A 24,190-nucleotide genomic window follows, 5' to 3' on the forward strand; every position below is an offset into this window, starting at 1 on the left:
GGAGATGAGCAAGTGAGCCCTTGTCTTTTGAATACATTTTGCTAATTCCTCACCGGCGAACTGAAAATTCCAGGTGAGGATGCATTTTCCTTTTGGAAGAGATAGCACTATTACACACACCTTTTTAATTGGTTTTAATGAGGTTGGGCAAATTGTCCTTTTTCCAATAGGTTGCTCCTATTCTTTCACTGAGTCCTGAAGAAGACCTGCTCTTGAGGCTTTAACTGGCCCTTCTTCGTATGGGAGCCAGCTAATGGTAAGTAAAGGCAAGTAATGGGAGGGCTCTAAGCCCCTTTTACATTTTTTTTGTGTAAATACTAGAGATTTTGCAAGCACGGCACAAGCGTTGTGCAGACAAAACCTAAACAGGAAGAAATATTCTAGTATATCCAGAAGATTGGCTTCCTTGTTCAGAGGTTCCAGTAGAACCTTTGCCCCAAGAAGATAAATGCTGTACATTTTCCCACTGTTCAGGCAGGCATGACCAGCCGAAACCCACAAAAAACCATAGGTAAACATCTCACGTGCTTATCAGAATATTGTATTTATGTTCTGGTCTGCCCTTGCTCTAAAAAATATGTTGGAAGCACGATGTTTCCTGCAAAAAAACGAGTGTTGGAACATATGAGGGCAATTCAGAATAAAGAGCAGACTTCACCAATTGCCCGTCACTTTGAAGAACTCCACAGTAGCAATCGCAATCTTCCAAAATTTTTTGTAATTGACAAACTCCCACTAATGAAGAGAGGGGGTGATAAATTCGAAGTTGCGGCAATTGGAAAATCGGAACATTTTTAGATCTAGACACACCGATTCCCAGAGGTCTTAATTCCAAAGAGGAAATGATATGGCATCTGGGGGAGTAAAACTGTAACTTGCCTTGCTAATTCAGATTATTGGCTTTTGATCAATGTTTTTTATTTCTGTTTTTTTGTATATGGCCGTACCTTTTGAAGGTAACTTATGATGTATTGTATTTTATCTGGACTGTAACTCAGAGAGCATCCTGCATGCTACTTGGTTTTAACTTTATTAGTTTAATTATTGAGAGCACAATTGTAGTTTTTATTTTTTATTTTTTCACTATCACAATTACTGAGTATTATAACGGTGGTATGCTGTTTGTTGAGGATATGAGGTACTTTAGAATCTGATTCAGTCTTTTCTCTTTGTCCAGGCACTGAGAAGTAACTGCTTACCTGAGACTTATGCCCACTGGGGCTACAACATGAAGCACAACCATATTGGTGTCTACACAGAATACTATATATTTCTTGTCACTTGACGAAATCATCACGATTTTGAGATAGTATTATATATACCCACAGGGGTTATATTGTTTTTAGGTTTAAGACATTTGGTATCATACCAGGCATGACTGTACGCACGGAGCTGCACTATTAATTGAATATAGAATAAGTCATGCAAGTCTAGATGATAACGGTCGCTAAAATTTGACCTGTGAATATTTCATTATGTAGACACTTAGTGTGTGTATATATATAAATAGATTTTGTTAAATTTCTCGAGTACTGCACAAGGTGGATAATTAATGAAAGTTGTGTGCTAGTCCATGTTTATCAATAGAACATTTACCACTATAAGATGGCTGCCAAAAAAGCTTTACTCAGTCCTTTGTTTATTTTCACTTTTGCACAATCGAAATCACATGTGACTTGTGTTCTAAATAACTTTATTTATAGTTTCTGTTTGAATGTATGAAACACCCGTGATCAAGGCGAGTGTATCGCCGAAACGAGTTGGGACTTTGTTCCAGATGCCTGATTTCATGCTGTAAGGAATTGAATAAAGAAACGTTGGACCACATTTGATTTATTGTGGTAATTGACCTCGGACGGAGTGCATCGACGTGACTGCGTCACGTTTTGTGTTTGTGGATATATATATATATATATATATATATATATCCACACCACTTCCCATCCATAAGAACGGGAACCGACACATGCTAGCTGGCTCAGGTTATTTTATTTAAATGACAGGGCTCAGTTCATAAAATTGCGAAACGCAGGGGCAGACGCGTTTCAGCCTTGCGGCCTCTTCAGTGCCCGTTTCGCTGCCAAATATCGAACATGCTGTGGGGGCTCCCGATTTTTAAAGTCTTTTGGAGTCTCTCCTAATTGGTGTTGCTCTTCGCCCCACCCCCTCAGCGTTCCTCCTCTCCACTCCAAGATCCAGGTCGGAGTTTAGTCGCCTCCCAAACAGACTACGGACATAGTATTCCGTTACGCCTTACATCCAGTGATGCCCAAACACAGTTCGGTTTTGGATGGCCTTGAACTCCGAAGTTCCCAGGGGTGGGGGACCGATGAACTTTCATTCCCCGAGCCTGCTACAAACAACGGACCAGTGTTGCCCGCCGTATGCTTCCTCCCCATCGCAGTCAGCATCCCAGGTGAGCACTTTTGACCGCTTTGAGGTATATATATCTTCTGTGCCTTTACAAAAGAGAACCAGACCTATGCAAATAAATGCAACTACAGAATGTGCAGTCCAGATTACCAGTCTAAGTCTAATCACTAAGGAGTCCAAAGTTTATGTAGAAAATCATAAATGACGGATGCAGAACAAACCCAACCTTAAAAACGCCGATCTGTGCAGAGATCTCAAGCTGTTCCATGTTAGGTGTGTGTACTGCATTACATTGTTCTTTTGTAAGAAGTCAATTTGTCCCAAGTCAGGTGTGGGCAGATTCTTTGGTCCTGTTGTTCTAACTCTCAAACTGCTGTATTCGGGGGTCGGAGAGTTGTTTTTTCTACCTCTCAAGTTGTCTCATGAGAGGGTTGTCCCTCGCAAGGTGTGAATAGTAAATTCAGTCCTTCTATTGTCTATCTCTCTCAAGCAGCCTATTGTCTGGTGTGAGGAGTTCACCCAGTGATGTCTTCTCTAGGCCTAAGATTGTCCAATATCAGAAATTGTAGATCTGCTGTCTTGTTTGTTTTAGACCTCCACATTTTCTATCTCAGGCATGCCAGCCTGGCCTGGCCTGTCTGTTCCAGCTCTCTGGTTGCCTCATGCTAGTTATCAGTAGCTCATCAGCATTCTGGCTCCTGCACTGTTGAATTCCACATAATAAAAATAAAGAAGATCTACTCATACCTGGCAGACTTGAGAGCTCTGCTTGTACCTGGCCCTGAGAGGTCCAGTTTCCACAGTATCACTTATTGCAAGTGAATCTTTTAACAACAAACACAATAAGAGACCCCTTCAATAGAATTTTAGATCTGAGTAAACACTTCCTGGATGTTGTTTAAAAAAAACAGAGGCCAAAGTACCAAGTTACTAAAAATACAGAGGGACTTTATACAGATTTGCATTCAGTACTTGCTTCTGCCATTGCAAAGCTTCAAAAATTTAGCAAATATGGGCATTTTTCCTGAAAACAGTGGCAATACCTGTAGGTGTTTCATAAGATTTCTACCTATGTCAACCATCTAACAACAGTTAAACACACAGCGGCGACTTAGCAGTTCATCAACATCCTTAGGCAGTCCGAAAGTGGCAAGAACGACAAACAACGCTCATCTGTGAGAACCTTCTCACTGTCAACGTCAGGTTTATTTCTTTATTTACACACTTTTATGGTGGGCTTTGCCCTTTAATGAGGGCCTCATGCCACTTCACACAGAACACTGTAAACAATATCATCAAAATCTTAACAAGGAAACACAGATGTATGTACACTTCCGGTTCAATATGTTCTATCCAGTTGGAGGTCACCGCAGAGCAATGAACGGAAGGAAATAGAACATGGCGGTCTCCATCCACCTTTGACATCTCCATCGTTAGACCAGAGCTCTTGTGAAACTAGAGTGTGGCGGCTGAAGAGGCAAAACTGTCCAAATTCTCTGCCATTTTGACAGACAGCCTAAAAAACATATTTTTTTAACAGTCTTGGATGTGTAGAGTACAATCTGGATTGAAATTAGAACAGATTTGCTTGGATATTATGATTTACAGCATTGATACACAGATATAACTTTCTGAAGCATTATTTTATAACCAACGACTAATAGTCAATGGATAAATCCAACGTTGGGGCATCTGCTATATCTATCCACAACGTATTCTGTGATATTTTGGCAAAATAGGTTCAGTGAGTGTGCATTAGCTCCTCCAACAACAGTAGATTAATTCATAGTAAAATGCTCAGTAGATTAATGCGCCCAACGCTATTGTTAAAACCCCAAAGTCATAGATTGAAATCCTGGTATTGCCTTCTCCGCCTTTTACCTTTCCCAGGAGAAAAATACGACTGAGTATGTTAATTAGAACATTGACTATCTAAGTGCCAAAAGGCAACTCAGTTTGTGCTGTGCGGTCTAGAAAGATTAGCTCTTATTTCTGTAGCTATTTCCAATGTGCCATCCTCACACTAGCAAACACATCATGGTCAACGCCTCGAGGATGTTATATGAAGCGAACGAAAACTAACGCGAGAGTGTAATAAAATATTTGTTACTTTCATTGTAAAATAGAAGCGCTTTTTTAGGTATGACAGAGATTGAGGAGGAGTCTGGCAGTATGTGCTATATGTTGTTCTGTGTTGGAAACATCCACACACCTTATAGAGCATTGACACAACTATTTGAGAATAGCATATATAACAAATGCAGTGAGTTTGATTTTCAGGTACCAGAAAGGAAATCTTATAATTAATCCTGCGATTTTTACGCATACCTCTCGATCAGCTTTCTTCGAACGCATGTTCATCCTCCAAACAAGAAGGTTCCTCAAATACACATCAGTGAACTGGGCCAGTCCAAGCCTTACTCATTCTCCAAATTGTTATTCATCACTCTTGTTTTTCAATAAGGTGCCCTCTCCAATAAATATCTTATATCCCACACCTGGGAGACTTAAAAGGTGTAGCGGTATGCTTATGTGAAGTCGCTGCAACAATGCCAGGTCTAACTACTTGCTTGCTGCTGCGGTCACTTGATCGTATTGCTTACTTGTTTTGTAACACAAGTTACAGCCCATTAACTAGTTCAGGGCCTCCAGGACATGAAGAATTGTCCTTACTAACTTTAGCAACATTTAATAAGAAATGATGTACCTCTAATGAAGAAGTGAAGCAATGCAGATTGTAAAAAAACGTACTCTACAATCTATAATTTGTTGTCCAAATTGAGTAATCTAAAAAACGAAGAGACAAAATGGCGACCCAAAAATCCCAGTATACCTAGGGTGAGGTCACCCACATGTCTAGTTCGTACCGGTTGGTCCATGCTTTTTTTGGTCTTTCGGAGACCCCAGGTCTAATGAGAGATATTTCCTGATTGCCTAAACTGATGCACAGCACTTTTGCTTCTAATCCCCACTTGATGTTGTGCGTCACATTTTCAATCCAGAAAATATTGGCCTACATGTGTATCGTAACCAGACGTATATACCACAGGGATACTACACATATACCGAACATGTACCACACAAGCCTGTCAAAAGATATATCAAAACAGAAATATCTTCTTCCAAAATGTTGTTAAGGTAAGCATAGATTTACTATTAATTCTGCTTCCTGTTACGATATCGGTGTAGATCGATATTTCGACCGCAGGAACATGGTACACTACAGCGTTAACATCTTGCCCTTTTCTCTGTTGCTCAATCATTGTTCTGATTTTTCCAATAAACAACTTGAAAAGAAACTTCGAGGACAGCGAGTCCGCTAATGCAAACTTGAAGACCTCACGCAAGACAAGAAATGTCGAGCACTGATGACGACCAAGTCAAACTGGCACAAAAAGACCAAAAAGAGTTACACTTAGCACATGAAGGCAGATTAAGGGCTAGGATTGAGTGAAAATGCATTAAGAACATCTCAGCGCACTAAGTGTCGTCATCAGTGTGGGGAGTGTACAACTAGGATGATTCACGGTCTCCATGAAACTGGGACACCATGTATCCAGTCACACAAGTAATGTATTTTAAGTGAAGTCTTGGATCACTTCAATTCAACCAATTTGGCATACTGCCAGATTACAATGGCATGTAAAAGAAGAGCCCAGGACTGTGAACAACCTTAGTGACAAAGAATCGCGAACATCGGTTGTTTGACATTGGTTGTTTATACAAATCCTCACTGGGTAGATCGGCATGCAATAATGTGATTATACTGTTAGTATATGTAAGTCTGTGTTTTTTTTGTTCTTTTAATTATTTAAAACGATGCATCTTTGAACGTCAGCACCCCTGCGGAATCACATCACTAGAGGATCAGCATCATAAAGTAGTCATCTACAGCTAAAACAAGGTGTAAGTCTCTTATACAAGAGGGCCGTGGGCACCCTCTGCCCCCCAAACCCACCCGGGATCCCTTCGCACCCTAATCCACTTCTAGTATTCACTGAGGCTATGCCATTTGGCGACCAGCTTGCGGGGGTGATCGCAAACCTCCCGCCAGTGTTCCACGCCGCCAGCGGTGACACTATGAGCACCTAGGATCAACCGACCCACCACCTGGTTCTTGGTCGTGCGGTCAAAGTCGATGACCAGGAACTCGATGCTGATTTCAGGCAGCAGCTCCACAGGGATGTCATAGATGAAGGACTCGTTGAAAACAGGATTGAGTGTGCACTTCTTGACATGTGTCTTCTTCTTGGCGATGCGCTTACGGCCATAGTAGACATTGACCTTGACATAGGGATCTGCATGGGAGAGAGGTGAGAGAAAAGAAGACCAATGACACAGATCTAGAGACACTTGCAATGTGTACAAGGAACGAGGGAAGTAGTGAGGATATATGCATGCGACTGTGAAAAAGATGGAGTAAAGATGAGTGTGCTAGATACAGGTGCTGAGTGACCGCAAAGGGGAAGGGGGCTGATCGAAAGTAGGAGGAAGTAAGGGGAACGAATGCTAGAGTTGCTGTTTTAGTGACTGAGTGAAATAGGGATTTAATGGCTGAGAGAATGGGTAACTTAGTGAAGGGATCAGTAATTAAATGAAGAAAGGCCTGCTCTAATGTTTGTGTTAAAGTCAGTATTGTATAATGCTCGCATAGCCAAAAGAGGTTTTGGTTGCATGAGAAGGGAAAAGGCAAATTGGAATGTTAGCTATGGTTTCTGTGCCTAATGTGGACACATAGCTAAAAAGCTGGGTGAAAATACCAACTAGTCCCTCCTGTTGATTCTAGGGTACCTATGGGTTATAACTGGAGTTTCTGTGGGAGAGTGTAGACTGCCTGGAGTTAGACCAGGCTAAGGATTCCAATATGCGGTTAAGGAACTGTCTGTGGTAAGAAGAAATGGAGACCATGGAAAGGGTGAAGTGTAGGGACATAATAGTTGCTATATGGAAGCATAACAGATCCTCCAACTGCACTTGGTCCTCAATTTTAGTCAGTTTTCTCGGTGCATGTACTTTGTCTTACAGTTATTACCTCTTCAGGGATATACCTGCGTTTGAAAACTTTGTTTAACTGCGTCATGTGATGCGGCCTCTTTCATGCATGACAGTATTCCTTTCCTATAGGCGCGTTTCTGTCTTGGAATCGATATTCATATAGGGTGTGATAATGTGATCTGAGGCAGTGCCTTGGGATGGTCACTTAAACCGGAGGGCTGAGCACAGAAAACTGACCGGCTAAGAAGTGTGTGTTAATGAGATGGTACAGTTTACACGTGATGGCTTAATATGGACAACATGATATTGGTTAGTCGTGACAGTGTAATACTGACAAGATACAGGTTACATATGATGGTATAATATTGATTACAACATTGGGATGTAGAGCGCTCCATTTAATATAATGGAATAGCTTCGAGCTTATAATGGCCGGTATAAGCCTTCTGCTCCAACATTCCAATGTTTGTCTTTGTTTCTCCCTTTTTAATTTAGAACATTCTACCCTTAGTCGGTAGAATGTTCTAATAGCCTTATAACCCTTCTACTTCCAGTTCTGCCGGTTGTTAAAGACCCTCTCCCTTATTATAGGCCCTCGCCTGCAGCTCAGACCTGTAACTCAGGTTCAAGGTCTTTAACAACCAGTATAGCCCTCGGAAGCGGGCTATAAGGCCATATTTCATAATATTCTTAAGATGTGAGGGTGTAATGTTGATGACATGATACTGGTTACATGTTATAATAACATTATCAACAATGCATATCGCTCACAAGCCATTGATGAGGGCTGGACTGGCCCTACTGGGCACCGGGCGTTCCCCCAGGAAGCTGGGAGTGTGGGTGCTGCTTTGGTGCTAATGGGGTTTAGTGATGGAGTGGCTGCTGTGACCCCTGTGACCACCAGCAGGCCACCTCTCTCTCCTGACTGCAGCCCTACCTCTTCCCTGGGATGTATGTTAGTGGGTTGGTGGGGATGTGATGCTGCCGGCACATGGAGGAGGCGGGGCCACAGTCCTAGTGCGTTGCTGGCGGTGTAGTGCTGAAGTTCTGTAGAAGCAAGCTCACGGTGCACTCCCTTGGGGAACGCCATGCAAAGATTTGTGCTCTTCCGACGCCCGCCCAGGTAGGCAGGCTCGTTGCTGCATGCATGGCGAGAGAGAGCCTTCACCAATGGTGCAACAGATGGTGCCTGCTACTCGCTGACCATGCATCCTACCAGATGCACTTTAAACCTAGTCTAGCTCTGACTGATTCTCTGATGCTGAAGGCAGGAGAGACTGCCTCTCAGTAGGTCAAGTAGCTGCTCCTTTCTCTTTGGACAGTCACGGTATTGAGACTGACTGTGTGTAGTCTCACACAGAGCCTTGCTGTGGCCAGGTCTGTGAACCTCTAATATTTGTATGTCTTTCTCTGGGGTGATGATGGCTATGACTGTATATTGGCGTGTAGAGTGGTAACTGTCTGTATGGACTAAAAGGTCAAAATAGGTGTCTTGTACTGTGCAGTGCCATTTCCTGGTGCCCAGCTTCCTAACAGCGTGCAGGCTGTGACTGTCTCTTTAGGACTATGTAACTAGCCCTTTGTCTGCAGTACTGTGATTGTCTCTGCGACTATGTGAAGGGTCATGGCTGTCTCTCTTCATCTATATGATAACCTATGAACTGAGTTCGTGCATCTTTAAGAACATTACATGGGGCACTGTGCCACCTGTCTGTCTATGTGACACTGTAAACCGATACACACTTCTCACAACTCTAAAACATTGAATGGGTTTTGAAGGCATAGTTCTTAAATGGTTAGACTCATACCTCACGGGCAGATCTCAGATGATCAAAATTAAAAACTGTCTCTCAACATCAAAGGCTGTTGATCATGGTGTCTCGCAAGGCTCCATCCTTGCTCCCACCCTATTCAATCTCGATATGGAAACTCTAGGAGAACTAGTACAAAAGTCTGGGATACCTTCTCACCTCTATGCTGATGACACCCAACTCTACCTCAAGGTGTCCGCCGCGGATGACATTTCACTCCTCGCCACCACCCTCAGCTCTATCCAAGAATGGATGACATTTCACTGCCTAAAACTAAATCCTTTGAAAATTGAGTCCCTTCTTATCTCAAACTCCCCACCTCCTGTACAATCTTGGATGGATAATCTGAACATTCTCAACTACAAACCTACCATAGTTGGTAGTGCTAAATCCCTAGGAGTCATTCTGGACAAGAGACTTAACCTCCATCCCCAAATCAACACCATGCCAAAAACGCACGCTACTAAATTCACCTTATCAGGGGTATCCAAGGTTTCATTTCTGAAAAAAATTGTTCAATCTTTGGTACTCTCCAGACTTGACTACTGTAATTCACTCCATACAGGCCTCCCAAGATCCACATTTCTCCTTTGAAATCCATCCTTTATTCAGCTGCGCACTTCGTCTACGAGGCCAAAAGAAATTACCACATCACGCCTACGCTGATAACTCTTCGCTGGATTCTTATTGAAGCCAGGTCAATATTTAAGGCTGCTTGTATCACCAATTAATCCATTCATACTTCCACCTCTTGCTATCCAGAGAACAAACTTAACATTTCAAGTGGATCAAGACCCTCAAGAAATGCTGAAAACTTACTGCTCGAACCCCCAACTTTCAAAAGGGAAAGACTTATGGCACAATCTTTATCCGGTAGTGCGACCAGAATTTGGATCTCACTTCCTCCATTCCTCCGCACTACCACCTCTTTCTGCATCTTCTAAAAGTAAATTAAAACTCTTCTCTTCCAAAGACACTTTTACTAATAATTCTCTGACTGCTTCATATTCCTCACTGGAGAACTAGTTCATCCTTCCGCTTCAACGCTGGAATATGTACTTTTGAAACCCTAATTGCTCTAACTTTAATTTGCAATGTGCAAATTTTAGTGAATCTATATTTTGTAAATATAGTTATAAGTCCTTGCACAAGTTATATGTCTCCAACACTATCTTGCAATGTGTAATGTTTAGTGAATCTATATTTTGTAAATATGTAACCATCACTCTGCGTAACTCAGTCATACGTCTTCTCACCTCTACCATGTTACCTGTAATGTCTGATCTAATGCATTTTGATCTATTGTAAAGCGCTCTGACACCTCTGGTTAAAGTACGTGCTATGTAAAATCGCATAAATAAATATGTGCAAGGTGTGAGAGTTTTTTGTTTTTTTTTGTGTGTGAGAGTCTCTCTCTGCCTGTTTCTCAGTATACAGCTTATGTCCATCCCTCAATGTGCGAGGCGGAGACAATCTCAAAACCAGGAGGACTCTGCGTCTGTGCTCAGTGCCGGGATAAGGCTTTCTCTCTGCACCAAAGGTGATGTCTCTGCCTTAGGATGCTTCTCTGTAATGCAGTGTGCAACACTGTGGCACTTTACCTGCACACAAATCACCTTGTAACTGTCTCTTGATGTGTAAACTTATACTAAGCTCCGTTTGCAATAAGGGCCTTGTGACTGCCCGACTGTCGCCGACACCACATGCCTGGCAGCGAGCAGCCAAGTTGGACGTCTGCCGGACAGTGTGTTATATGATAATAATAATAATAATCCACATTTGTAAAGCGCACAATCACCCGTAAGGGTCTCTATGCGCTGGGGGCCGTCGGGAAGATTAAGCGAGCTATTGCCCAGAGTCACATGGTGCTGGGCTAACCTGCCGCCGGAGCCGGGGATCGAACCCTGATCCCCAGATTCCAGCGTCTGTCGCCCTGGCCGTGGCGCCACACCTCTCTCCTTTATGAGGGTAAGGGGTGTTTCTTGTCTCCTAGCTGACCACTTTTATAGCGTCTGCTGGGTCCCAGGCCACTCTTCGCTGGTGGCTGGAAGCAGCTAACTTGTAACTCCCCTTCCAAAGGTCTGACATGACGAGCCCTCTGTCTTTCTCCACGCACAGGTATGATATTGATGAAGTACTTGTAACGCACTGGTGTGTGAGGATACAGCACTGGTGTGCTAGTGATACGGCACAGATGTATAATGCTGCGTTATAGTCCCATTACTGGTGTGCTAAGGGTACATTTCTGGTGTGCTAGGGCATCACCACTGATGCACTATGGGGACGGTATTGGGGTGCGCTTCGTAATGTAAGAATGTGCTGAAGTTACAGTATGAGTGTTCTAGGGGTACATAACTAGTGCGTCAGGGGCACAGCACAGGCGCCATATGGGTACTGCACGCCTAGGTTACTGGTGCTATTGGTGGGCTTTAGGTCCGTATTGCTGTGCTCTGGGTATAGCATGGGTGTGCCAGGCGTACAGCACTGGCTGGCGGGCTACAGGTCAGTATTGCTGTGCTCTGGGTATAGTATGGGTGTACTAGGCGTACAGCACTGGCTGGCGGGCTACGGGTCAGTATTGCTGTGCTCTGGGTATAGTATGGGTGTACTAGGCGTACAGCACTGGCTGGCGGGCTACGGGTCAGTATTGCTGTGCTCTGGGTATAGTATGGGTGTGCTAGGCGTACAGCACTGGCTGGCGGGCTACGGGTCAGTATTGCTGTGCTCTGGGTATAGCATGGGTGTGCTAGACGTACAGCACTGGCTGGTGGGCTATGGGTCAGTATTGTTGTGCTCTGGGTATAGCATGGGTGTGCTAGGCGTACAGCACTGGCTGGCGGGCTACGGGTCAGTATTAATGTGCTCTGGGTATAATATGGGTGTGCTAGGCGTACAGCACTGGCTGGTAGGCTATGGGTCAATATTGTTGTGCTCTGGGTATAGCATGGGTGTGCTAGGCGTACAGCACTGGCTGGTGGGCTATGGGTCAGTATTGCTGTGCTCTGGGTATAGCATGGGTGTGCTAGGCGTGCAGCACTGGCTGGTGAGCTAAGGGTCCGTATTGCTGTACTCTGGGTATAGCATGGGTGTGCTCGGCGTACAGCACTGGCTGGTGGGCTATGGGTCAGTATTGTTGTGCTCTGGGTATAGTATGGGTGTTCTATGCATATAACACTGGCTGGTGGGTTACGGGTCAGGTACTGTTGTGCTCTGGGTATAGTATGGGTGTGCTAGGCATTCAGCACTGGCTGGCTGGGTATGGGTCAGTATTGCTGTGCTCTGGGTGTAGCATGGTGTGCTAGGCATACAGCACTGGCTGGCGAGCTACGGGTCAGTATTGCTGTGCTCTGGGTATAGCATAAGTGTGCCAGGTGTACAGCACTGGCTGGTAGGCTACAGGTCCGTAATGCTGTGCTCTGGGTATAGCATGGGTGTGCTCGGCGTACAGCACTGGCTGGTAGGCTATGGGTCAGTATTGTTGTGCTCTGGGTATAGTATGGGTGTTCTATGCATATAACACTGGGTGGTGGGTTACGGGTCAGGTACTGCTGTGCTCTGGGTATAGTATAGGTGTGCTAGGCATACAGCACTGGCTGGTGGGCTATGGGTCAGTATTGTTGTGCTCTGGGTATAGTATGGGTGTTCTATGCATATAACACTGGCTGGTGGGTTACGGGTCAGGTACTGTTGTGCTCTGGGTATAGTATGGGTGTGCTAGGCATACAGCACTGGCTGGCTGGGTATGGGTCAGTATTGCTGTGCTCTGGGTGTAGCATGGTGTGCTAGGCATACAGCACTGGCTGGCGAGCTATGGGTCAGTATTGCTGTGCTCTGGGTATAGCATAAGTGTGCCAGGTGTACAGCACTGGCTGGTAGGCTACAGGTCCGTAATGCTGTGCTCTGGGTATAGCATGGGTGTGCTCGGCGTACAGCACTGGCTGGTAGGCTATGGGTCAGTATTGTTGTGCTCTGGGTATAGTATGGGTGTTCTATGCATATAACACTGGGTGGTGGGTTAGGGGTCAGGTACTGCTGTGCTCTGGGTATAGTATAGGTGTGCTAGGCATACAGCACTGGCTGGTGGGCTATGGGTCAGTATTGCTGTGCTCTGGGTATAGTATGGGTGTGCTAGGATACAGCACTGGCTGGCGGGCTACAGGTCCTTATTGCAGTGTTCTGGGTATAGTATGGGTGTTCTATGCATATAACACTGGCTGGTGGGTTCAGATGCTCCGTCCATCACCACCCCCTTTTGTACCGCTTTGTTCGCCATAAGTTGGAAGGGTATGCTCAGACGTTGAGTCCCTTGCTCACTTTGCCACTGGATTCAAGCAAGTCTGGCTGAAGACGGCTGAAGTACCAGAAACCGGTCCTAGGAAGCTTGTTTCCGGTCCAGGGAAGACATGGCTTGGCAGTTCGGGCTGGACTGTTCCCATGAGGCACAGGGTCAGACTGATTTGCATATGGCATGTCTCAACTGGGGTGGCAGAGTGGGCTAAAGAACGGTGATGGATTAAACCCAGATCTTTTGACTGGGTGTGAGTGTTTGATTGGTTCAGATGCTCCGCCCATCACCACCCCCTTTTGTACCGCTGTGAATTAATAATAATTTAAAATAAAAAACATTATTTTTCTTTTTTGCATGTGATGTGTCACGCACTGACAGCATCATGATGATGTGCTAATTACTTGCAAGTTGTGGTATGTTTATGTTATTCCTACTTTGCACATGATAGTGCGACATTCATAAGCGCAGCCTGACTAGATAACCATTATCAGCCCTGGCACAAATGTTCAAACCAGTCGGGGACCTTTAATGTGGCCAAAGGCTTTCATGGTTGGGCCATGGCAGCTCACCAACAGCGGCGGTCCGTGCAGGTAAGGGCGGTGAGGCGGGGCTGTGGGGGAAGTCGACAGATGACAGTATAGGATTTATTTATTTTATTTTCTCTATTCCGTCATCTATCAACTCCCCCGCCCCACCCTCACACCACACCACCCCACCGCGCTTACCTGCACGAACCGCCGCTGCTAATCAGCCAGGTGCGTAGCTTCCTCTGGTGCAGTGGCATTGTGGCCCAAAGCCCTGAGGGATCCACTGAACCCTGATTATTGCAATATTTTATCATTGAAACAGCAGCAGGGGGGCTATTTCATTTCTTGCACTAGGACCCTTGTCATTCGGCCTACGCTGCAGTCATCAGCTCTGAAAGCAGCCCCCTAGCCTACAGCCCACTGGGAAAATGCGAGTGACAGGCTCACCAGTCCAGACCTATTCTCTAGACTGTATGGTATGCAAGGAATATTCACTACACAGCAATGAAAACCTATAGTGTGATATTGCAGGCATGTATTGGTGTGGCACGGACTACTTGTAATACGGACTGCGTGTGATATTGACCGAAAATGAAAATTCTGTAATGTCTCCCCTCAACTTGAAATATGGAATCCTCTCCAGCCTTTACTGAAAGTCAATGGCAAGGGGGCCTGAGTGGAATACAGAATACTCCATCTCAAGCTAGTAGGGCTGTGGAGGAGTCGGTTCGCATTACTGGCGACCATGACGCGGCAGTGTCTGACATGTTGTAATCAGGCATTTCTATAGCACACTATATGCCTTTAGTATGGTATGGTAGTCCAGAGTGTCCTTTTAGCGGAGTCCGCGGTTCCCACCACACACCGGAGTCTGGTTCAGTTTGAGATTTTGATGGGTTTGGACTGCTAATCACTCGTAACAGCTGTGGTGCAGGTATTTTCGGGCTCCCAGTCACAAAGACATTTTGGTATTTTTGCCTCTTCCAGCTCTCATGAACATGGCCATACATCGGGCCTTGGGTTGTAATGTGGAGCGACCTAGTAGTGGAGTACTATGGCGTCTGCCTCCTATCCCATTAATGTATCTCCAGCCCTCTTACCCAGTCCCTCAGAGGTCATTCACACGCACTGTCCTGGGGGGGAAGTTCTGGAATTCCAGCGGCATCGGCACAGCAAGGATTTTTTTGTAATTTTGCACCCCTGTTTAAGATTTTGCACCCTTAAGAATTTTTACGGAGGAGCCAAGATGGCGACCTGACCGGACGTGTTGATTCCCGGCTCCGCGAGCCTGTGCACCCAGCACCGACATCCTGCCTTTTATCCTGACTTTTGACCGCTGTGTGGCGATGCTATGACCGCGCTGCTTCTACCTGTGATCTTCCGAGGTCCCTGCGTGCCGTACTGGGAGAGTTATCGTCGTGCTGCCTGGACGACCGCCGTAGACCTGGCTCTGGGACTCGTTTGCCTCCTCTCCGCCGGTGGTCACTGACACGGCAACGGCCTGCTGCACCCGAGGTGCGCCGGTGCGCTCATCCACGTTGCTGTCACACGGGGGAATCTGACGGACCCTTTACCACCCGAGTGCCTCGCTCCATAAGGACGACTCGTCGTGCAGCCGTTTACCCGCTGTGGCTACCTTCCCTGGGTGGCACTGCGACTCTTCGCAGCCGCTCCATCTTAGTGGTCGCACCTGTGCTCGCCTTCGCCTAGATACGGAGCGGCAGTGGCATCCCCCGTGCGGCGCTCCAAGGCCGTGTATTGTGCTTGCAGCGGCGACCCGGAGTGCGCTCACTTGAAACCGCGCTTGCCCCCTTCTCCGTGTACACATCCCGGGGCGGAAGCAATGGCGGCTGCCTTCCCTGTGATGGTGAGGGCTGTCTCGTGTTGCGACTATACCACCCTGCCCGTTGGCGAGCTGGCTACTGCACCTAGAGAACCATTCCCTACTGTGGAGCTGGAGTGCCTGCAATCGATGCCAACATACGGGGCCATCCTGGCCGAACTTGCCGGGCTCCGCCGTGTTTGGCGTGCCTTCTTCGGTGAACTGGGTGAGCGGCTCAACGGTATCCCTCTCTTGAATCGGGGGAGTTCGACCACCTATCAGGACTGTACTGGCTCGCTTTTGTCTGTCTCTGTTGGGGACGCCGGGATGCGGAATGAGCGCGGGGAGGTGTTGACTTTCCCTGTTTGCCGTGATGCCTGTGAACGGCCGTCCAACTGCTTCAGTGGCGCTACAATGTTTCCCCTTTTGTCGGAGTCTGAGACTTTGTCTATGGAGAGGTTAGTGTTTCAAACTTTGAGTTTGCTAACATCGGTCCCCTTTGAACCTGCAGCTTTGCAAACATTTTATTTCTGGCGACGGATTGGATGTCTCTTCATGAGTTCGGGGGTGATTATCCTGTGTGCCTGCAGCTCGGCAAGTGACTGGTGGTGTCCATTTTGTCTCTGCCTCCTTTCTTTTCATCGGTGGTGGCCATTTTGTCCTCCGGCTTTGTTTGAGTTGGACCTCCCCCGGAGGCCATGTTTGAAGAAACGCTCAAGATCTGGCCAGGGCTGAGGGAATCTTCATCAATGCTCGTTATGGACTGGCTGACAGAGACTCGACTCGGACTGCTCTTCTGATATGTTCCTTGTAATTCTGTGTGCCTACTGTGCCGAATTGTCTGAGTCGCGCTGCTTCTTTCTTCCTTTGTCTATGTTCCCCCGAACTGCATAATATTGCGCTGCTTTTATCTCTTGGCTGGCGTAGACCTGAATGGAGCTGATATCCTGGTACATTTGTACGCGCTATTTGCAATGGTCCTTTTCCATTTTAGGTTGCAATGGATGTGTCCGATTTTTGATCCTTTCTCACGGGGTGGATGTTTTGGCGGGCTGGGGGTCTGGGGGTGAGTATTGTTGTTCGTGATATTGAAATTTGTGTTGATCGGCTGGCGGGGACCCGGACTGTAACGCTATTTCGGTATACTTAGGGGCGCTATTTGTGATATCCCTTTTCACATATGGTTATAATGACTGTCTTCTTTTTGACCTTGTGTAAGGGGCGGAAGTTTTGTGCGGGCGGTGGAGTCCGGGAATCCGTGATTGTGGCCCTCCTCCGGGGTTAGGTGTTTTATGGGAGTTTTAGATTAGGTTGTTCTTTTCTTGCTCCCTATATCTTCGGTGTTATGATACTTTTCTCCTTTTCTTTTCTTATTCTCTTATTCTATATTTCGGGTTTATTGGGCGACAGACACACTGCAGGGGGGGGGGGTAGGCCGTAGCCTCTGCATGCTTGTAGGGTGGGGGGTTGGGGGTGGGGTTTTTTGGTTTTTTCTGTTTCTATGGTGCCTTGTTTTTCTTCTTTCTTTTAGTACTTCTTTTCTTTCTACCTTGGGCCCATGTCGATGTTGCTGGTGGGCGGGTGGCGGTAGTTATTTGTTACGATATTGGCTCTGATACCCTTGCTGCACATTTTCTGGCCCCCATGCCGCCGGAGGGGACTTGACACTGGGCTGCTGGCTATGTGTGATTCTGTGGCTATTGTTATATCACGCCTACATGGACCCTTTTTTCTTAGTTTATAGTTGCTATCTTCAATTAAAACGGAACAGTTGGACTTTAATAGTTGCTACAGAAAACTTTTAAAATTAACCTTCAATGCTCCTGAGGCGCGATAACACGTGATTTACAGTGTACCTCCTGACTGCTCGATTATTGGTATTGCTGTGCTATTGCGTCACCATGTTGCATGCGCTCATGCTCAAACGATATTTGTGGCCGGCCGGAGGGTTGTAGGCCTGTATTTGTACTTTTTATATGCACCAATAAAGGTTTTCTGGAAAAAAAAAAAAAAAAAAAAAATAGAATTTTTACGCAGGTGGCAACCGCCCAAGTGGACCCATCCATGCTAAGCTATATCCTACTAGAGTTCAGACAGGATTTCATGATTGATGTGCTTGTGGTTACACAAGAGTACAGACTGCATGTGACAAGTGGAAGCATAATATGGAACATAAGTACAAGTGTTTACACCAGGCAAGTTGGAGTAAATAGCTGCTACCTGAGAGACCGGTGATGTCCATTTTGGGTAGGTGCTTGGCCTTGAGCACTACGACTGTCATCCTCTGCGCCACCGGTTGGTAGGACAGTGACACCTGCAGCTCTCCGCGGCTTACACTCTTCTGTGGGCAGGAAATGGGCAAGAAGTAAGACGCAGAACTTTATAGCACACAGCAGAACATGACGTGCACTCCTACATCATGAATCACAATGAACCAGCGTATCCATGTCCATATCCACATTTACAGTAGATTATTTTACATTTCCCGAGGTGGTAAATGCATGAAAAGTATAGGGCTGTCATAATTCACAGACTGCCAGATTGTGATAAAATACGACTGAACATAAATTGGGTACATTCAAAAGTGTAAAAACTAAGGCTGATATACAGAGCAGATAAATATTTTAAGTTCGCTGAATCTATGTACAGGGTAAACGCACAGTGTGCATGACTGGAGTTCATTAAGAATTTGTATAATTGTAATATGTTACTAGGCAAATCACTAGTGTCAATGATTGTCTTAATCCCCAGACTGAAAAACAGGGATAAATTCACAAATGTATATTTAAAGTTAATTCACTGTGTTGAGAACTGCAGCAAATGTGAGGAGTGTAGACTTAGTTTATTCAGTGTACCTACAGATTGTTGTAAACCAGAGAATATAATACTGTGGTACATTCACACAGAGCGAGAGAGTGGGATGGTAATAGAGACCTCCTGAACTGTGGAGAGTTCATAGAGCCCCAAGAATGTTAGTAAATCTATAGAGGAGAGAGATCTGTAGTAAATTCACAGCACCTGGAATGTCCTGCCAATGTCTAGCTACTGGGGAAGGTTGACAAAAAATTCCAAATAGCTAAAAACAAAAAGTGTAGGCATCCAATGTTTCAAAATAAATGTCCTTTTCTCAAGTCCATCTTAAGGGCCCCATATTAAAGGAGTATGGAAGGCACTGCTAGGGAAAGTTTAGACTTCTGATCTTTAAAGGAGCAAGGAAGTGTTTACTAAGACACCACAGTTTTATGTAAATATTGACCATTAGCCAACACAAGGTTTGTAGATTGTCACACTATGCCCTTGTGTAGCTTTACTACGCAAACACACACTATTTCCTTGTGAGCGCTTACCTGTGCTTAAAATGCATCTGCTGTTTTCTAACAAGTTAACTTTAAAATCATTTTCCTCATGACTTTATAAGTGGGTGAATCCTGATCTTCCTTTTCTCTATAGAACCTAAAATGGCGTCATAAGCCCAGATTTCAACATGAAAACTAACACGGAGAAAACTTTTCAAAACATGGTTTGTGATATTAGTATCATGAAAATTGTGGGAGGTTTGGTAAAGCAAATCTTCACATCTTCATACACTGCTGCTCCATTAAACGTGAAGGAACAGCATAATTACAGAGTTATTGAAGTTTTCAGTGAAAGGATTTATGCATGCATGCAGCAACGTCTGACCATCTTTTAAATCTACACAGGATAATATGTTTCAGTATTAAAATGATTCCCGTCGTAACTATCTAGTTTTAGTCCGGGAGGTTGCATAGGGATTGGTACTGAATAAATAATCACATTTATGACTGGATAATCATTCATGTACAGATGGGCAGGATTAACTATTCCAGCCTAGGAAGCTTGATTGACACAGTTGGTGCTGAAAAGAGCCTTCCATAATTCTGAAAGACGCTTGCCACTGATTAGATGTGAAAGCTCCCACACGGCCAGCAGGAGATATAATATTGCGTTTCCACAATATGTCCAGAGGATCTTTACTAGCTGGAGAATGCAGAGACGCCTCCATATGAGCTAAAATCATGGTGGTATGTAGCACTGAGAGGACACAAAAGATACTGGGAGATTCCTCCACGTTACCCAAAGGTGTTGAGGCTCTTTTGAACTCAAATGAAGTAGCAATTCACATGTTCTAGTACATGCTACAAAAATTCATTCCCTAAAGATACTTTGCAATAATGTGCACTGGACGAAAGCATGGACTAAAGGCTGGATGACAGTATCAAGGATGCAGTGCTGGCGGCTTCATCAGGAACAAAAGGTACACTGAGTTCTGTTTCTGTGTAAGCTTAGCAGATAGTTGGCAGAGCCTTTGTTTAGGAGGGCAGAATCTTTGTTTATTTGGTCTAAGCTCAAAAATTGGTGGGCAGATGCTTCACCAAGGCCTGAAGTACGGTGGGCTGGGCTTCGGTATGGGCCCAAAGGATGGGTTCAAATGCTGTGTGTCAGATGTACCTGGGTACGCGTGTGGTTGGGCAGCATCTGTTTTCAGGTTCAAAGGAGGATGCGCAGCCAGTGCCTCAGTGACAAAAACTCTCAAATGACTGAAAACGTTGCAATTCTGCTCTCTTTACCATTATCCTGACCTGCCTTATGTTCAGCCATTGTGGACTTGAAAATATGCTATTCCACTGGATAGGTTTGAATAGGCCCTGTAGAGATTGGGACATGTTCAAAGTGTATCCCACCGGTGCTGAGGGTGACCGCAGCCCCACCATACCAGCTGAAGGAGTGAACTGACGCCAGGTGGCATCTGATAGATCTTGGGAGGAATATGCCTTTTTTCATCACTCGAGGAGCAAGGACCTACCATTGCTATATCACGGACAATTTATAAAGTGCCCACATTCAACATGGCATTTCTTTGTATTTCCACATTGTTTGTATGGTGTGCTTATAAAAGTGTGTTTTGGGTGGTGGTGATGCAAGACGATATTGACCAGGGTGAATGATATTCATCTGTTACAGTGTACAAACCTGCACAAAATAGTGCACTCTGGTATTTTATCTTCAGCCCTTCGGTGACCTGACAACCTACTTTGTGCTTTTTTGACCCATGTCTGCAGAGGAGTCAGGTGGGTTGGAGATAATTGATATTGCTTTATGTCAAACCTGAATCTTCATTTCAGTATTATAGCTTTGGATGTCTCAGTGAAATGTTTGACAATGACCACCCGGAACCCCATTTTTGTCTAGTTTCCAAAGAGAAGGCAGAAAAGGGCACTAAGATGGGACTTGGTTCCATATGCTAGAGCAGGCAGCCCTTAGTCTTGATTCAATGGCCACATCTAACTAACCCTGTCACTTCCAGAGATAATAATTAAAGTTGCTTTTGGATCCTAACCCGACTTATATAATACGAGGAAGAGGGCTTCAATGTAGCTGCAGGAGATGAAGCTGAGGGTACACACATGTCTGATTGATGTCAAATGGCATTCTAAGTTGGTTGGATGATGCAGCATAATGTCGCTGCGACTGTCTGTCGGGGAGACTGGGCCACAGCATCGTTGGTGCCCATAGGACTGGAGCGGCTCTTGGAGAGTTATAAGATTTCTTTGCAGCAGCTGGTGTGCAGGCTGTATGGATCATTGGCAGTGGCTCATAATGGGCCCAATGGATGCTGGATGATGACTCCCAATGGACTCTAAATAAAGAAGTTTCCTCTTTGCTGTGCACTGGCTTTGAAGATACGGGTCTGTGGGTATGTAAGCTTAGTTTAGCACAGAGTAAGGCCAAATAATGCTCGGTAACAGCTCCACGTGGCTACAATAAAGGCAGAGACGCCACATGACCTCGAAAAATAGCACAGGGTCTGTATAGCAATACACAATGGTGGACAGAGAATCCGATGGGACATTAATGGTGGCAGGCAGTAATTCAGTGAGGGTGGGCACTTTATGACGATTACAAGTGGGCCCAAAGGATGTTTAGTGGAGATACGGCATTGCCCCCGCGATAGTGGATATTGGCGGGGAACATCCTTTACCACGAATCTTTTACAACGCGTTACCGTTACCACGCAGGTTTTACAACGAAAGTCGTTACAACGACTTGCGCTGGAGGGCGCTGTAGGATAGGGAATAGTTTAATTTACTATCCAACACCTTCCCTACTATCCACGGAGACTGGAGTTGGAATAGTAAATTAAACTATTCCACTATCCAGCGCCCCCCAACGCAAGTCGTTGTAACGACTTGCGTTGTAAAACTTGCGTTGTAACGGTACGCGTGGTAATACCACGCGTTGTAACAACATACATCCGATATTGGCTGTGCGTGAGCTCATAGTATGCAGATCAAAAGATCCATGTAGGAATAGGATTGACGCATTTGAGGTCGTAGAGGGATGAGGTCCTGAAAGAAGATATGTATGTTTATAGCTTCTTATGAACTCTAAGATGTTGATATAGACTCACCAAGCTCCCAAAGTAGCTAGGAGGATCCTTGTGGTTCTATTTTAGTGCTGAGAGGCAGCTCAACATAGGCCTAAGGGATGATGACCAGATGCTCCACATGGGTGTAAAGTATGTAGTGAGATGGATCTCTGTGGCATTAATAATGCTGATCAGCATCATCCCGAGGGTGTGAAGGATGCTAGGTTCCAGGTCACCTTTGGTAAAGGGGTTACTGGGAGGGGAGTCTGTGTTATATTATGTTATGTTAAAGGTTTTATAAAGCACGCTGTTACCTAAAAACTGCATCCTTGAGCTCGGGGATATAAAATATCACTGATCAAAAACATTAGGACAGCACAGGAGTTGTTTCTTCCTGCAAAGGGTTATGGAATTGGTGTGTCTCACACTGGCGGGTAAGGTGTTCCACAATCTAGAACAAAGAAATGAAAAGCATCAGCCACCCTTCCTAGTTCTCTTAACCAGAGGTGATCGCATCAGGTCGGCGATGGCTGATCTGAGAGGTTGAGCAGGATGATATGGAACAACTCTGAATCTGAGATATGCGGGTCCTGAATTGTAACAGCTCAGTGCCTATGCACAGTTCGTTAAACACAGACTCCTTCAGAATAGGAAGCCAGCAAGGTTCTCTGACATCGGAGGCCACAGACTGGCGAGGGTGAAGTTACCAAAGTCTAGAGATCAGATTAATGAGAGACTGTGTGGTCAAATAGGGGCAGACTCTGGCAGTTGGGCATTTTGAGAAACATGAAGCAGGAACCAGCAATCAAATTGATCTGAGGGGCAAAAGATAGATTACAGCCCAAAAAACACAACAAGATTTCTGGCTGTAGTGGTTGGTTGGGGATGGTTTCCAGATTGGAGAGCCAACAGTTGGGGGACCAAACTGAATATTGACCTCCAAACAGAAAGACCTTTGCCTTTTCACTGTTGAGTTTCAGACAATCGCCTTTCATCCATGCTGGAGTGACAAACAGAATCATTCTTTGGTTGAGGTAATCTTATTCAAGAAGAAAATCAGTATTTGGGTATCAATTCAATTTCTTTCTTTATTCGGCTATGAAATACCCATAAAAGCACAAGATAAATTACAATAAATATACATAAATATATCATATTTCATAGGTCATGAAATGTTTAAAACGTTGGAACGGGAGAGGAGGAAATCAATAATATAGTATTTGGGTATCATCTGTGTAGAGAAGAAGCAGCTCCCCCGTCTGGGGAGAGAACACCCCTGCGCACAACTGTAAACAGGACCCAATGGTCTTATTCCATAGTCATAGGGTAATGATGATGTTGAAACGTGGATGGAAAATAACCATCTTTCACAATTTATTTTAGCTTGTAAATATGGTTGTCATCATGTACTTCACGATATATTGATACATATGTTTAACACATATCCCGATGCATTTCGGGCAAGGCCCTTCGTCAGGGGATCAATCTACAGAAAAAATCAAAAAAACTACATTATAATCGCTTGGAGATCAGTGCTAACAAAAACAGTCCCAAAAACAGTCCGAAAAACGGCAAGAATATTCTAAATAAACGTGGTACATGCATCATCTGTGTAGGACATAACCTGAAAGGCATAAGGCCTTACCAGCACTGAAACTGGAACTATGTAAATGCTAAATAACATTACCCTTGATGAGGAGCCTTGGAAAACTCTGTATATGATGGATGTGTTAGATGAGTGAAAAAGAGTAAGCATGACAGATTAAGATTGTTTGGATAAAAAGGACTTCAACCAGCCTACAGCTGATGGCAAAATTCATCATCAAAAAGTTAAATGTCAACACTAGAATGAGGAACTAAGTCAAACACTCCTGAGAGACTGGGTAATACCGTGGTTTAGTATTTCTGTGAGATCATCTACTACAGCAAGGATGGTTAATTCTGTGTTATGAAAAGGCTTTCAGGCAGTATGGGTTTCACTGGGGA

General features: G+C 45.0%; 1 protein-coding gene across 1 annotated transcript in view; it reads right to left on the reverse strand.

Moving 5' to 3' along the window:
• Positions 1–6,162: 6,162 nt before the first annotated feature.
• The window catches only part of SYT11 (synaptotagmin 11), a 145,439-nt gene continuing 127,411 nt past the window's right edge, over positions 6,163–24,190 (reverse strand). Inside the window, exons 3-4 of the mRNA XM_078671524.1 lie at positions 18,034–18,157; positions 6,163–6,671 (exon numbers count right to left, since the gene is read on the reverse strand). Of these exons, the coding sequence (XP_078527650.1) occupies positions 6,361–6,671; positions 18,034–18,157 (435 nt within the window). The 3' untranslated portion in view covers positions 6,163–6,360. The remainder of the gene's footprint in view (positions 6,672–18,033; positions 18,158–24,190) is intronic.

This window comes from Lissotriton helveticus, chromosome 12 (genome assembly GCF_964261635.1).
Source record: "Lissotriton helveticus chromosome 12, aLisHel1.1, whole genome shotgun sequence".
In the NCBI taxonomy this organism is placed as follows: domain Eukaryota; kingdom Metazoa; phylum Chordata; class Amphibia; order Caudata; family Salamandridae; genus Lissotriton; species Lissotriton helveticus.